The sequence below is a fragment of the Sturnira hondurensis genome, unplaced genomic scaffold (genome assembly GCF_014824575.4).
Source record: "Sturnira hondurensis isolate 20B ecotype Veracruz unplaced genomic scaffold, ASM1482457v3 Scaffold0017436, whole genome shotgun sequence".
Lineage (NCBI taxonomy): Eukaryota > Metazoa > Chordata > Mammalia > Chiroptera > Phyllostomidae > Sturnira > Sturnira hondurensis.
In genome coordinates, this window is record NW_028090067.1 from 7,816,306 (window position 1) to 7,832,145 (window position 15,840).

General features: G+C 47.5%; 1 protein-coding gene across 5 annotated transcripts in view; it reads left to right on the forward strand.

Annotated features, from left to right (window-relative positions):
* Positions 1–520: 520 nt before the first annotated feature.
* The window catches only part of ANO4 (anoctamin 4), a 347,220-nt gene continuing 331,900 nt past the window's right edge, over positions 521–15,840 (forward strand). For 2 of the 5 annotated variants that reach the window (XM_037068229.1, XM_037068233.1), the window contains exons 1-2: positions 521–1,195; positions 13,767–13,850. In XM_037068229.1, coding sequence (XP_036924124.1) covers positions 1,075–1,195; positions 13,767–13,850 — 205 coding nt within the window. In that variant the 5' untranslated portion in view covers positions 521–1,074. Of the gene's footprint in view, positions 1,196–3,797; positions 3,880–4,232; positions 4,242–13,766; positions 13,851–15,840 lie in introns of those variants that run through there. The other 3 variants (XM_037068231.1, XM_037068232.1, XM_037068234.1) reach the window with 3 other exon arrangements.

Sequence of the window (15,840 nt, forward strand, 5' to 3'; positions counted from 1 at the left end):
GTCTTTCCGTTCTTTGGGCGCTGGTGGTTTTCGATGCGATTCCCCAGCGATCAGGTCAGCCCGAGCCAGGAATCACAGGTACGCTCACGGTGCGGGGGTGTCTTTACACTGGGGAATTGCAAAGCCTCCGGGACACCCGTCCCCAAGGGAACGTTAGGTGGCCTCTCGTTTTCTCTTATTCTCCCCATTCCCCCAATCCGCTTCCTATGGGTGCGGCTGGCTTCTTGAGTCTCTCTCTCTCTCCCCATTTTCCAGCCATTCTATTCCAAACGGAGAACCCCCACAATAGGAAGGGTGGGCTCCCGGGAGAGGGAACTGAGAGGGGCCGGGCATTGAGTCATTCAGCAAATCTTACTTGAGTTCGCACCCTGATCGAGGCGGGGCAGAGCGGAATTGGACACCGGTACAACCTCGTGGGGAGAGAGAGACGCACGACTGGCAGGAGGATGAGCTGGGACGGTCTGACCTGTACATGTCAGAACTCGGTACTTAGCGGTTAACGACTGCTCTAGTGCAAGTGTACGGACCACTCTCACACGGACATTGGCCTCGGGGGCAAGCGCTTCTCCAGACTGTCCCCCAGGGTGGGAGTCACAGGCGACCGGGCCCACGCCCGGCGTCCCCAGGCGTGCTCTCCAGGGGCAAGTCCGCAGGGAGGGAGCTGAAGGCTCGGGGTCCGGGAGGCAGCTCCACGCTCCGTCCTCCCAGATCCGGCGTTTGTCGGCGTCACCCTGCCGCCGCCTCGGAGAGGGACACCCTGTCGCCGTAGACCTAATAAGGGGTCCGGCCGGACGCCAGCCCCGCGGGGCCGCAACAGCCGCGGCTTTCCGCCGGGCACCTCCCACCGCCGGCTTCGCCCCTCCTCTTTCCTGACCCCGCTTCCCCCGCCGCAGGTTCAACCCCCGCGGGCACCCAGAGCGCGGCTGCCGGTCCGCGCCCACGCTCCCAACGTCCTTGCAGCGGAGACCCGGCCGGGGACACCTGCGCGCCTCCGGCGCCTCTCCGGGGCGACCGCGGAGCGCTCACTGGGCATGCTCCAGAGCCGGGCGCCGGGGCGCCGTGGCAGCCAAGCGCATGCAGTCGCCAGGCCGGGCGCCGGCCGTCCAGGGGCGCGGCGCGCGGGCGGCCGCTCTCGCCGACGCCTTGGCCAGCCTGGACCGGACGACGGCCAGGATGGCCTCCCTCGCGGCATATGGTAAGGGCGGGCGGTCGCGGGCTCTCCGGGCGACTGGGGTGGGCCCTGGGAGCCATCCTGTAACCCCGGGAAACTTCGGGGTTCGGCTCTGGGAAGGTGGGGAACCGAGGGTGTAGGCTGCGGCGCGCGCCGGCTTGGAGGGGCGCGATACTCTGCGGGGTTGGAGGCTTCCTGGAACCTGGAAAAGGGGGTGTTTGCAAAAAGAGTCCGTGGAGTAAAAACGCCTAAAATTTAGAAGGCACCTGGGAGCTTTGGGACCCCGGAGACCCAACTCGTTTCAGACCACGAGGGGAAGGGATGCGGTGTTAACACCGTTTTAATGGTGCGTGGCTTGGATGTGCGTTCCATCAGCGCTTCTCTTGTCCCTGACCGACCTTGGGGAAGTTATGGAAACTTTTCTGTTCTTGCATTTTTTCCATCTGTCAACTGAGGTGAGGATATCTCTCTTGCGTATGCTATGGGGTTAAATAATATACACAAAATATGTTTTTAATGCCCCCCCCAAAAAAAAATCCAGCTAGGAAAGAAAAATTCCATGGAAATACAAGGCATTATTCCTCCCTTCTTTATTTTCACGTAAAGAACTGTGTGTGTGTGTGTGTGTGTTTTAAGGCATTGAACGGTGTTGATGGAAAACAAAATCACAGTGTGAAGGCCTCAGAGTTAGAAATCCCAGTGCGCTGGGGAGGCGAAGGAGAAATTTTTATCAATGCTCCTCCTTGCGTGGAAAAAGCGGTTCTCTGTAGTCCTTTATCAGAGATGCTGCCGACACTGGATTAGAAAAGGCAGAAACTCGAGTTGACCCCCCCCACCCCCCCCACCCCCCCCCCCCCCCCCCCCCCCGCGTCAGTGGCTGTGATAACATCGAGTTGTGGCATTTTAAAGGTGAAGGTAGTGAGCAGTTGTTGGGGAGTGTCCCGAAGGGACATCCGCAGGCCTGGAGTTGGTGGAAGAGCAACGCTGCTCTTCGACTTAGAGTCTTCTTTCTCCAGGCCAGCGAAGTCCCCTGCTCATTTTCCCAAGGTTAAAGAGGTCACTGTCTCTCTCTCTCTCTCTCTCTCAGGATTTAAACTGCTTCAGGCGATCACTCAGGTGGCTCTGAGGGTTTGCAGTTGGTGCTGGGGAGCTGCTAACAAATTGTGAGCTGCTTATCAATTGAATGCCAGTGGCATTTTTTTCCCCTCTCCTGTCTCAGAGCATTTTCTTCCGGGGTAGGAGTGGTTCTTGCCGCTCCTGCCCAGGTAACACACACACCATTGTCAGTCGTGGGTAACCATCTGGGGGTGGTTTAACGGTCACTAATAGGCTTAATGATAGTCATTTCTGTACATTTCTGGAAGCTCTGAAAGCTTAATTGCTCACCCAGGTGGAGTAAATGAAGGCAGAAGTAGTGGAACTGGTTCTGAAAAGCAAGTATGTTTCAGTAATTAAAGGGAAAAGGTAGCATATTTTTTTTCTTTCAGTGAAGAATTACATGGTGTTCTCTTTGGAACTGTAGAGGGGACTGAAACAGATTTAAATAAATATATCATGTAGAATTTGTGCTGTTTTAGATATGTTCTTGACAGTGAATATACGTGGTTGGTTCTTCGACCTGCAACAGTGCAACCCCAGACGAGACAGATGAGTGAGTGAGTCCGGCAGGGTTTTCAACTTAGTTGACAAGTTAAGGGAAAACAAAGTTGAGCACCTGGAATATATTCCTCACCCACGGGATGCTATTGAGATCATTATCTGATGAGAGCTTGGGGCAGCTCTGGAACCTTCCACATATCAGCTCTCTGAAAATCAAACTGCTTGAAAAATGTTTGCTTTCACTTCTCTTGATTTGGGTTTAGATCTCACGAGGGGGGATGATCTAAGTTTTTTGCCTGGAATCTGTCAGGTTCCATTTTCACGTTCATTTGCTTGATTGAATAAATGCCTTGGGTCCTAGCTCTCGCACGGGTGCTTCCAAGGGCACCAACAGTTCCCCTGTAGACTGTGTGCTCTTGGTTCCTAAGACCGGAGGGACATTTGGCTTCCTATGCATTTCGTTAGGAGTAGCTTCCAGTAAAACCTCATTCGCTTCCCATCTAAATATGCATTTTTGCTCCTATATTGGAACACACTCTTTCTGCACGTTAGCATGAGTTTTTACATTCAGGTAGCCATCTAGACGCCTATGTTCTGGAAATGTGGAATGAGATCAGGGAAATCAATAACTATACTGTGCCCTCTAAAAATGTATGTTCAGTGAAAGACACAGTGTTTTAAATTCTGTTTTTTAATGCTTTGACGTTTTGTACTCAATGCTGATTTTTTCTTTCCTCGTCCTTTCAATGGTTTAGGTTCTTAACTGTTTTTAGCTCATTATATAACCATGTGCATGAGCCCAATGACGGGTGACAGGTCTCTTTTAGAGAGAAATGCCTGGAACTTGGTTTGTTCTTGGCCATGCAAAAGAAGACACAGGGCCATGCCCCAAGCTGAACCAGAAAGGGATTTGCAGTTGGATCTGCCAGCCTGGCATTGACCTGTCAGGTTCAGATCTGAGGAGGCTTAATAAGGGGCCCAAGGAGCTTGTAGAACACAGTGGGGCTATTTCAGACAGGGGGAGCCTCTCTGAGGAGATATTTGAGCAGAGAACTAAATGAAGGAAAGGAACAAGCCATTCTTTGAGAGCATTCCTGGCAAAGGGAATGGTAAGTGCAAAGGCCCCGGGGGCAGGCATGAACTTGTCATATTCAAGGCTGGCTGGAAGGGTAGTGTGGCTAGAACAGAGTGTGCAAGTAGAAGACAAGGAAATGCAGTCAGAGCAAGTATTGTTGTTATAATACGATTCTCTCTCAGTTTCCTCCTACCTATTAAATTACATCTTTTTGTGGACTCTCCCTTCTGTGTATGTTGGTGTTTGCCTGGGTTCTGTCCTTGACTTTATAATCCCACTCTCATCCATGAGTATGACATTGATCGGAAATCTATCAAGTGCGAGACAAGGCCCCAAGGGCGGAGTCAGTCTCTTAGCTGGAGGCCTGTAAACCGGGACCACGAAGTTTTCTGCATTGTAAGTTGAAGGGTGGGGTGTGCTGGGGCATGAAGAAAAATAATGGCACTTTATGTGAATTAGCTCATTTCAATCTCACACAGCCTTTAAGAAATGAGTCCAATGTTAACCCCATATTCATCTGAAGAAACTGAGGCACCAACAGACTGAAGAATCTACTTAGCCTCAAATAATGAGAGTGGAGTCCAAACACAAGTCTCAAGACTTTGGCTGTGGAGTCCGGGGCTTGGGGTACTTAGGAAGATGCAGAAAATGAATGGATGTGTGTGGGTGTGTAGGTAATTCCAGGCACAAGGTGCAGCTTGAGCAAAGTCAGAAAGGCACTGGACGACTGACCAGAAGTTCAGGACTTGTCATTGGAAGGGGGTACAGGTGAGGAGTATAGTGAGAGCTAAGTGTAACCCTGCAACATGGGAATGGAGCAAGGCAAAGAGATGAGACCCTAGGACACAATTTCTGCTCCTGTGACTCCCAGGTCAAAATCAGCACCTCCGAACTGCTCTGTAGTGTGTGCTACACTTGTGCACCCAGCTGTCTGCTAGACTTTACCTGTGCACCGCGCTCTAACATCTGAAACACAGTGCGTCCTAAACGGAAGTCCTTTCCCACACTCATTTCCTGTAGAATACCTACGACTGCTGAGCTCAAACTGGGCCCCAGGCTGTAGCCTGGATCCAGGGGACCAGAGTAAGTGAGATCTCACTGTCACAGACAGCAGGGTCAGCTGGAGAACAGATTCCTAAACTGAGAATTGTAATGCACTGTTGTAGGGGACATACTGGGAGGAGTGGGGGATAGGTTAGGAATGGTAACCTGGAGTATACCTGTTAAAAGGCCAGTGGGGAGAAGGAAGGCGTTCCAGGGAGAGGCCCCAGCATGAATGAAGAGGAAGGGGAGAGGAGGCAGGGGGCTTAGAGGCAGCCACTAGCAGCACCGTCTTGTTGAAGCATGGAGTCCAAGCTAGGACAGGCTGTCAGGGAACAGTGTGCTCTATTCAGTCACCCAGGTCAGAATTCGGGAGCCCTCTTTGAGTCCTGCCTTTCTATTATGTACTCACAGTGACCTTGGACAAATCAATTCACATCCTGTGCCTCAGTTTTCTTATCTGTAGAATGGGGTCACTAAGAGGTTTACATGCAGTAGTACTTGTAAGCGCATATGAGCGGTATGTAGTACTTGGTAAGCCTTAGCTATTTCAATCAACTGCCTCTCCCAGCCAAAATACTCCCATCCCCAAGTTCTGTTGATTCTTTTCCCTTAAAGCCTTCCTCTGTGTTCTGCTCTCCTTGTCCACTGCTCTTATGCCAGACCAGGTGACCATCACTGTTCGTCCTGACTGCAGTTCTCCCTGCCCCTAGCCCTGGGCCCTCCTGATCCCACTTGCAAACCTGATCCTGTTACTCCTCCGCGTCAGACTCTTCAAGGGCTCCTCTCTGCTCACAGGTCAGGGTCTAACCTCCTCGGTTTGGCAGACAAGGCTTTCCAGGGACCCACCACCCTTCTCCAGCTTCCCAAGGTCCTGGCACCCCACCTTCTAGGGTGGGAGGTGGTTTGGTGTGGCTGATTACACCAGGTGTTCTCAGGTGTCTGGACCTTGCTCACTCCATTCTGACTCTCCCATCTGACTTGGATCCTCCCTTGGGACTTCTCAGGGTCTGTCCTCCCCCAAGAGCCTTCCTTTGGGACTATAAGGAGTACTCCCTGCTGTGGGTTGTAAAAGCCCAAAGGGCACACAGTAGGTGGTCAATATCTGACTGTCCGACTGACTGAAGGACAGAGTGAAGGGTAGTGGGGGTGGGCAGTACACCGTGCACAAGTGGTTAAACCCCACTTTCCTATTGCAAATAAGCAAAATAACTTTTATCATTGAATAAATGAAAGATCAAATATGCCCATACTATGTAGTAAAATCAGATGCATTGCAACTGACCGGAAGTCATGGTTTAGCTATAAAATCAACCCAAGGGGCTATCTGACGACTTCCCTTGTTTTTGCCCTCCACCACCTGGCTCGCCTGTCACCATGCAATCTAGACACTCACAGTTGACACCGCTGAGGAGCCTTTCGGTTAAGAAGCGGCAGCAGAGCGCGTAGCAGAGCGCGTCCTTGGACCTTTAGCACCTTCACACTTTAGAAATTTCTTTCTGTGGTAGATAAAAATTTTATCTTGATCCTTTGAAGAAACATTTCAATCTGTTCCTGTGACACAACATGTTCTTTGTAACAGGCACGTGGATTTTGTATTAGAACATAGTCCTAGGCAAACAGTCCCCCGCTACCAAGGAAGTTTCTAGAACAAACAATTCACTGTATGCTTTGTGAGGCGCCATTGTAGTTCGAGAAGTAAAAACAGGAACAAAAAACCTTACATTGTTCTGGGAAAAGGGAGTAGGTACAAGTAGGAAAGAAAGAAAAGGCTTCTCTTTCATCGGGGTTCGTGCCTGCGGGAGTGGAATCAAAGGGAAGCAGAGATCATTGAGGAGCAGGCACAGTGTTCAAAGTGCGGGAACAGTGGTTAAAGCCTTCGAAAGCTCACTGCAGGCTTCGGCAAACATTTATGGTGCCTTCTGTGCCTCAGGCAGAGCCAGGACCCGCCGTCAGAAGACGTGCAAGGGTGGCCCTGCTCTCCGGGAGTGTGAGTCCAACCCGGGGCCAGTGGGAGGCACTGAGGCCGGCGCCTCTACTACCAGCACCTGCCCTGTTGGTCTCCTCCTGCCGTTGCCGTTGCAAAAATCACACGGGAGAGCAAATGCAGACGTTGTGTGAGAACCTGGACGGCCCTGTAGCAAGGTTGTGCTTCCCGTCTTTGTTGTACCCAGTAGTGTTAAAGAGATCTGTTTTTATAGGAAAAGCTCCAGAAACGCACTTTCTAGATTTTGATGCATCGGCACCTTAGAGAGACCTGCCGGAGCATCAGTTCCCACCCCGGGGGGTGGGGGGGGCGGGGGGCAACCCAAGTCGACCATGTGTGGAAGGCAGTAATTTCTGAATGAGTGAATTTCAGGCACAAGTAACGGAGAAAGTTGAGGCCCATTAAAAAACATCTTCCCAAAGAATTTTATCCTGAACTTTTGTCATTATTTATTGTGCCTTTTTAATCTTTAATATAATGCTTTTTGCCTTAAAGCCTTTTTCATCTAAAATTTAAAAGGCTTCCATACCTTTACTTTGGTCAGTTTCTGCTTGTAGCATATTCGTGTGTCTTTTACAGAAAACATTTCCGTGGCCTTATGTTCGAGATGTTTTTCTTATGAACTGCATGTAGTTGATTATTTTTTATTTTTTAGAAACCCATCTCATAATCTCTTAAATAGCAAATTTATACCATTTACCTGTATTGTTATTACAAGTATATTTGAACTTAATTCTATCATTTCACTTTGTATTTTCTTTTTGTCTTATTTTTTCCCTATGCTTTATTCCCATTGATTTTCTTTTCTAAGTTGAGTTTTCTGTTACCTCCTCTCTCCCGTTCTTCCCCACCATCTCTCTGCCATCCTCTCCAATACCCTCTCCAACACAACAAACTGGTTTGGAAATATTGTCATTTTCTCTCGTTTCAATAATTATCTGTGCACTTTTACTTACATTTTAACACGTTTTACATTTATTCATTACACTGAACCTGCCAACCTCTCCCCTGAATAATCCCTCGACTTTGAAGAGCCAGCCGGCTTGTTTACTACAAGTATTTAGTATAGGAGTTCTATTAAAAAAAAAAACTCCCAAATTAGACATTATAATCATTTAATGTTGATAGTTTTTGTTTCTGTTTGCCTACATGTTTACCAGAATTCCACACTCAGTGGAATGTCATAAATAGGCCTGGGAGTGGCTTCCGTGCTGTGGTTAAGATGCAGGGTAAAACGGTTTGGATGTTGAGATGGATCTAACTTCTGGTGTTGCTGGGAGATCATACAGTTTATGGGTCTGTGCAAAATGATTTGCGACAGAACGTGTTAGCTTTGTCACACATGTCTGTTAGGTTGGCCCCTGAAAACAGCAGGCATGCGAGGTGGCGCCTGTCTGGTTCCCTGTGGAACCTCAGTGCTTATCAGCATGTCGGCTAAGAGACCGTCAACAGCGTGGCACCAGGTATGGCAGGAATGCGCCCAGCCGGCTTGCGATAGTCATCTGTCCTCCTTCTGTCTCTGTGTCAGGAGTGCAGGAGTGCGGGTTTGCCATCAGTCTGTGCTGTGAGTCAGCTGGGCAAACTGCTCTCCTGGCTGCCTGCTGAGCAGCCGGCCCCAGGGAACAGACAGCAGTCACACACAGTCACCGTGCTATTGACTCAGCTTTTACTGAGTGCAGGTTTGCTCAGAGTAGAACATCGACACACATTAATATCCTACTCACACTCTAACAATCTCAGAGAATTGTAACACACCCGGCAATCAATGGGGGATAATGAACCTGAGTCCCAGAGTCTCAGTCTGCAGGTCAGGGAGACAGCATCTTGCAGGGAAGGGTCTCTGGAGCCAGGTGGGCAGCAGGGCAGACAAAGTCCTCAGTCCGGCAGGGCAGAGCCTGCAGTGGGGGGTGCCCAGGTTGATCAGTGTGGCGTGGACCAGCATGCTGGTGTGTGGAGCTCTGCAACCTGCAGAGCCTCTGTTGTGCCTTGGAGGTGGTGGACTCCAGCCTTCTGGGTCTTTTTGATAAGTGTCTCGGCAACCCTGATGCCAAGTGGGGAATTTGTCCCGGAGCCTATCTATGGGTGGTCCTGCTCTGCAGACATGGCCACTCTGACCACGTGCGTGGATGTCTTAGGTGTGTCTCCTTGCCAGATGTGTTTACTCTGACTTAGGTGGTTTCCCTCTTGGACCAAAGTGTCGTGGCTGGCTGACAGCCATGTTGACATGAGTGACCCCACTTTGTTTTTTATACTTTATGCTCTCTTGATCGGACCAATGCCATTTTATTGGTCCTGCAGTCTACACTTTGCCTCTCCTTCAAATGTGTGCCTAGTCAAGATAAACCTGGGCCTTAATTCCCACTTTGCGACTTTTCAGAAGTGTGACTCAGATCCGGTTCCTTCCTTTTGCCAGCCTCTGGTTCCTCATCTGGGTGGTGGATAATCATAGCTACCTTAAGTGAATTGTTTTGAAGCTTAAATGAAATAATGGATGCAAGTGAAATAACGAATGTTTAGCGCAGTGCCTGGCAAAGAGGAAGTCATCAAAGTCTACCGCCTTCTCATTTTGTTAGTTTGTCTACATTTCCAGTTGGCCCTTACATAAGACCAATTTATACTACAACCAATAATTACGTAGTCACTGCTGTGTGACCGCCACCTTGGACAAGAATCCAAGCATCCCCGCAGCACGGAGCCCACTCTGCACTCTCCTGCCCTTCCGCTGTTCCCGCTGCCTCGTTCCCCACCCCGGGGAAGCCCCACGCCAACTTCTGTGCTGGTTATTGGGATGCTTTGCCTTTTTACCATCCCTGTATGCCTCTGTAGAGAATAGAATTTAGTTTGTTGTGAAGTTTCCACAAATAGAATCCTGTATTGTTTTGGGTTGCCTCTTTCACTTAACATTGTGATTGTGAGATCCATCCATAATATTTGGTGGGGCTTTACTTCATTTTCTTTACTGTAGGGCATTCCAATTTATGGATAGCCTTGGTCTTTTTAAGTATAAAATAAAAATAGCTAATATTAAATGAACACTTTTTGTGTGCTGGCTTTTAAGGTAGGAGCCTTTATTATTCCTATTGTACGTGCGAGGAAATGGAGCCACAGAGAGAGGACATAATGTCCCCAAGGGTTGGCACCAGGTGTCTAATCTAAATACTGACTCCATAGTTTATTGATCTCATTCAGAGTCTCAAGTTTTTCCATTAGTTACCTGATTTTTGTAAATGTAACTGCAGTTGGTGCCTCAAGGATTAAATGGATATTTAAGCTCTCCTATGCAATCTTGCATCTTTGTTTAATTCCTACACAGAGGACATACCTTCCTTTATTCAGAGTTACCTTGTACCTTAACTGCCACCTGCCTTTGTACTTTTGCTCTTTGAGTCTTTTTGGAATATTGCCACCAAAATTATGCCCTAGTTTTACCAGTCAGATATGATTCATATTTCAATAGCTTTATTTTTAAAACAAATTTAGTTTATTTATTTTTAGAGAGAGGGGAAGGGAGGGAGAAAGGGAGAGAAACATCGATGTGTGGTTGCCTCTCGCGCGCCCCCTACTGGGGGCCTGGCACATAATCCAGGCCTGTGCCCTGACTGGGAATCAATCCAGCGAGCCTTTGGTTCTCAAGCTGGCACTCAGCCCACTGAGCCACACCAGCCAGGGCTATATTTCAATAGTTTCATCAACAAATTTATTCATAGCCTCTTCCAGGCATTCATTCTGAATTTAAGTACTCTGCTTCTTTGTCGATTACTAATTCCTCAGTAGGTTTTTCTCCTTCCTTTGTCTTTTCTTCTCCCTATCCGTAGTAGGCATTTCTGTACTCACAAACCTCATTCAGTCTCTCTCTGCTCTTTTCTCCCCCCTCCCTGCTTTCTCCCTCTTGCCACCTTTGATGCTACTGACCTTGTCCCTTGAAGGTCTCCTCACTTCCAAAATCTTTTAAGGAGAGATTGTGAGTGAAGTGTTTAAAAAGAATTAGGAATGACAACTTTAGAGTAGAGCAGTTTGATATGCTTTTAGGTCTGGATTTTGTCGATTCAGCTCATTCCACAAATACATACTGAGTTATTTGCTAACTGTGCATTTGTATAGCTGGATTATTTTTATTAACCATACCTCATCCCTCCCCTACCATCCTCCCAAAGTCAGATAAGTATTACTATCACTGTTTTCAGGTGGAAAACACAATACTGAAAAGAAGCCAAAATGGAATAAAGTGAAAAAACAATTACCATTCATTTAGAAGCAAAAATCATCTTTAGGTTTCTTCTGGATAGTGAAAACGGGTACTAATGTGGGTCTTTCGTAAAAGCCAAGCGGTGTCTGACCAAGTTCAAAGAGTCCGTGTGCAGCAGAACCGGGCTGCCGATGCATGCCTGCTGCCTCCTAGCCTGCTGCTTTTCATCTGTGATCTCAGCAGCTTCTAATGAACTTGCAACCTAGAGGGAGGGGGGATGGCCCTTTGTTTATTCTTTAATCTCAGGTGCTCCTTTTTTCTTTCACTCAATGAACATGTGTTGAGGATTTGCCTTATGCCAGGGATAGTTCTGGGCTCCGGGAATGACACCAGCCAAGCATCTCTGGGTCTGCTTTGGCCAAGCACATGGTTTCAGAGACATGTAAACCAGTACAAGTAGTCGCTGCTTTTCGAAAGTTCACATTACACCACTTTGCCTTTATGAAAGACCAACATTGGTACCTGTTTCCGCTAACTGAAAGAAACCTGAAGAGGATTTTTGCTTTTAAATGAATGGTAATCGTTTCTTTGTTTTTAGTCCATTTTGGCTTACAGAAGCTTTCATCAGAATGCTCTACTTTTGGATAGTGGGAAACTGTGCAGACATACCTTGTTTTGTTTCACTTCACAGGTACTGTGTTTTTTTAAAAAAATATTTTATTGTTCAATTACAGTTGTCTGCTTTTACCCTCTCCCCCAACCCCAGCCAAACCCACCTCCCTCCCTTGCTTCCACCTCCCACCTTGGTTTTGTCTATGTGTCCTTTATAGTAGTTCCTGAAAATCCTTCCTCTACTATCCCCTTCCATCTCCCCTCTGGTTACTGTCAGATTGTCCTTAATCTCAATGTCTCTGGTTATATTTTGTTTTCTTTTTTCTTTTGTTGATTAAGTTAAAGGTGAGATCATATGGTATTTGTCTTTCAATGCCTGGCTTATTTCACTTACCGTAATGCTCTCCAGTTCCATCCATGCTGTCACAAAGGGTAGGAGCTCCTTCTTTCTTTCTGCTGTATAATATTCCAATCACAGATCCTGTATTTTTTATACATAGAAGGTTTGTGGCAACCCTGTTAGCACCTTTATTCCAATAGTCTCTAATGATAGTTATTTTTTAGCAATAAAATGTGTTTAAATTAAGTTATGCACATTTTGTAGACACGGTGGTACTACACACTTAGACTACAGTCTACTGGGAAACCAGAAAATCTGTGTGCCTTGCCTTATTGTGATGTTGGCTGTAGTGCTGTGGTCTGGAGCTGAACCCACACTGTGTCCGAGGCATGCGGGCACGATCCCACCCGCTCAGCGCCGCTGGCGGTGTGCTTCTTACTCAGGAAGGATGCTGGAGAGTGGAGAAGGTCTGGGACGATCCCCTGAGGAAGAGTTGGCCACATGCACTTGCTAGAATTGTATTTCCCACTTTAAAATGGCTTAAAAATATTTTTTAGCATTTTCCCTCCCTGTTTGTGAGCCTGTGGTGAGTAGCCCTGTTTGTCCACCGAGGGCCACCACTGTGTTTCTGTTCTTGGGCTCACCATCTGCTCTTGTCAATACTTTCCAACTGCTTTCACACCCGGTCACATGCAGCCGCCCCTGCAGATGACTCCCAGTTCCTGCCTTCTCTGACGGGGCCTGCAGTTCACTCCTAACAGTGCTCACCTACGAAACCACCTTCTCTACCAACTTCACAACACTCTCTTTCAAATCTGTTTCCAGAAATCCCTTCTCTGAATGCATTTGGTGAATTCTTTATAATTGTTTTCTCCCTCACACCTATACTTTTCACCTTACAGATCAGAGTCTCAAAATTTTCCAGTATCACATAACAAAACATTCTGATATTTCAGGCAAGTTTTGCAACTACTACTATAATGATTCTTTGTCTCGACCTGTAGTGTTTTATATCCGATGATACTATGGATTCATTTTGATGTTTTGAAATCAGTTACTTATGCCCTGCCATGTTTCATAAACAATCAGAAGCATTTCTTGTCTCGATTGGAGCTCTGTTCTGCCACATGCCACAGTGTGACCTCCGGCCAGGCCCTCCACTGCAGCCGGAGTCTCAGCCTTTCCACTGCAGATGTTGGGTGGAGTCTGCCCCTTTGCACCTGGTACAGGAGATGATGTGGGTAAAATGCTAAGAGGTTATGTGAATGTGAGATTTGCATTTCTTTTGCCCCTTCTCTCTAGACCATTCCTTGTTCACAGTCCTGGGGAATCCAGTGCAGTTTGTTGTTATGCGTTTGGCCTTGGAGGGAGTCGCATCCACTTCCCTCTGTGCCCCGTCATGTCTCTCATGGTTTGGCCACCTCGCTTCTCATCAGTTTGTTGCAGCTGCCTCTTAGAGGAGTCTTTCTGCCCTCCTGTCCCGATTCCCACCCCACTCCCCACCCCACCCCACCCCACCCCGCAGCACTGTTCCGCCTCCATTATAATGACTGGGGCCTTGAATTGAAATCGTCTGTGTGGGTAGTCTGGGTTGTTTGTTCAAATGTTCTGAGTGCCTGGCACCTAGCACCCACCAAGCATGATGCCTGGAGGAGTATGAGGTGCAGAAAGCTGGTTCATTTAGGCAGTCATGTAGTTACACTGTGGTCGCAGGGTCTCCCAGAATATAAGTGACCTCTTTTATTTTCTTCACAGACAAAGACGTGAGCAGCGGGAGTTATAACCTTTCCACCACCACGACGGGCAGCTACTACAGTTGTGTCAGCCAGATCACCATAGGTGAGAAAGTGTGTTATTTTGTTTTGTTAAATTCATTATTGCCCGGGAAGGGTGGGGAGTTTGAGCGCTAAGGAAGGAGAGAGGAGAAAATGCAATCACAAGAGCATTTATTTTCGGAATCAGCACTTGCTTGTGGATGCACTTCCTGGGCGCCCTCTTGTGGATCCACACTGCATTTACACAGAAAAGGACGGAGGAGGCAGGGTGGGCCAGAGAGATTTTAGAAATCTGAGTTTGCCCAAATTTTCATCTTTTGCTGTAACTCTTTCATTGCTGTATCACCTGCATGACTGTGTGCTTGATATTAAAGCTGGATTACTTTTTAATATTTATATCCACCTAGTTTAAAAAGAAATTTTATATCACCACCGTAAATAGAAAACGTACATTAGTTCCCGTAGGTGTGTATGAGATGTATGCATACAGTAACAACAGATCAGCCCTACTGAGTGCTAGCTCTGCTGTGTGCACCGGCGGCCCTGTCCCCTGACTTCTCAGAATGTTAAAGTCTGCAGTTGGGGCCCGTTGCTTTCTAACCCTCCCCTTTTGATGGGGCCCCTTCCAGGAGACGGTGGGACGTTGTGTGCTCACCAAACCCTCCTTCCCAGCCACCTTCCTCCTCAGCCTTACACATTTTTTGGGCGGAGGGGCCAAAAAAGGCAGTGTGACCCTGATTACTTTTCTGTTTGCTGAATCCATCCTCTCCCTTCCACACCCTTTCAAAATTTTTTTGTTTCCCGAGTCTTGGCCACCACCTTAGAAGAAAAATATGCTGATGATAATCGCAGCTGACATTATTTGTTTTTCTTACCTGCCAGTTGCTCTTGGCCTTTGATATATATTGTTTTACTTAAGCAGGACTCTCCGAGGAAGGTACTCTTACTTCCCCATTTTACAGATGAGGAAATCTGCTCTTTGCCTCCCGGCCAGAAACAAATGTGCCCAAGGTTGGAATGTAGGTCTGCTTGACACAAAAGCTCACAGTTTCTCAAATTCCAGCAATGGGGACCCCGCAAAAAGAAATGCTAATTATGAACCTCTCAAATGGATTCAAGTTATTTTTACTATAAGGATACTTACATATGTTCAGACATAAAACTAAGTGTATTCCTATATTTTATATAGCCATACAAATAAAATCAAATTTACCAACACATTTTAAAATACTGTAAAGCAAAAAAGAGAAAAGAAACCTTTCACACTAATTTAATATAGTGGCTGTTGTCATTTTGCTAGAATGCAGACACTGCCTGTGAGGCGCTGCGGCACTGGCCGCAAAGGCCAGTACTGGTCTCAATAAATACCCAGAGGTCAGTACTGCTGGGTATTTATTGTGTGACAGTTCTGAGCTGCCACCACCCCTCTTTGTTCAGCCCGCTGTGAAATCCCTGTCTGTGCTCACTCAGGCGAGGTTGTGGGCCCCTCAGTGACATGAGTGTCCCGTGACGTATCCATCTCTCTCTCCCCTCGCTCACTAAGTGTGCCAGTCGGTGCCAACTTGATGGAAGCCCAAAAGCAAACCCAGGGAATAAAATGAAATGACGGAACTTGGTTCACAATAGGCACCTATTAATTTTTAGGTGATTCAATTAACTTTTAAATGAAAATTTAGAAAAATTCTTGTGGAGTGCTCCTGGGTCCTGGACTGAAAACACTAAAAAACCTGAAACCTCATTCCTAAAGACATGTGCTAAGCACTGGGAGGCCACTTTGAGTTCAGACTAGGAGAGTGACAAGAGGAACTCATGGATGAAAGGGTTTTTTAAGGCAAACAGAATGGATTTCATGTGAGAGAATCTGGTGTCATAACAGAGAGAGTGGCTATGACTGCAGTCTTGCCACCAGACAGTAAGGAACTTGGGAGGTGGGATAAAAGGCAGGTCTGGAGGGGACGCCATGGGGGAGTTGCCAGGACCAGTCACGGACTGGGTCTGGGGAAAGACAAGTGTGCCCTGAGATTTTGAGTCAGCGTCCCAGGGAGTCTGGACCC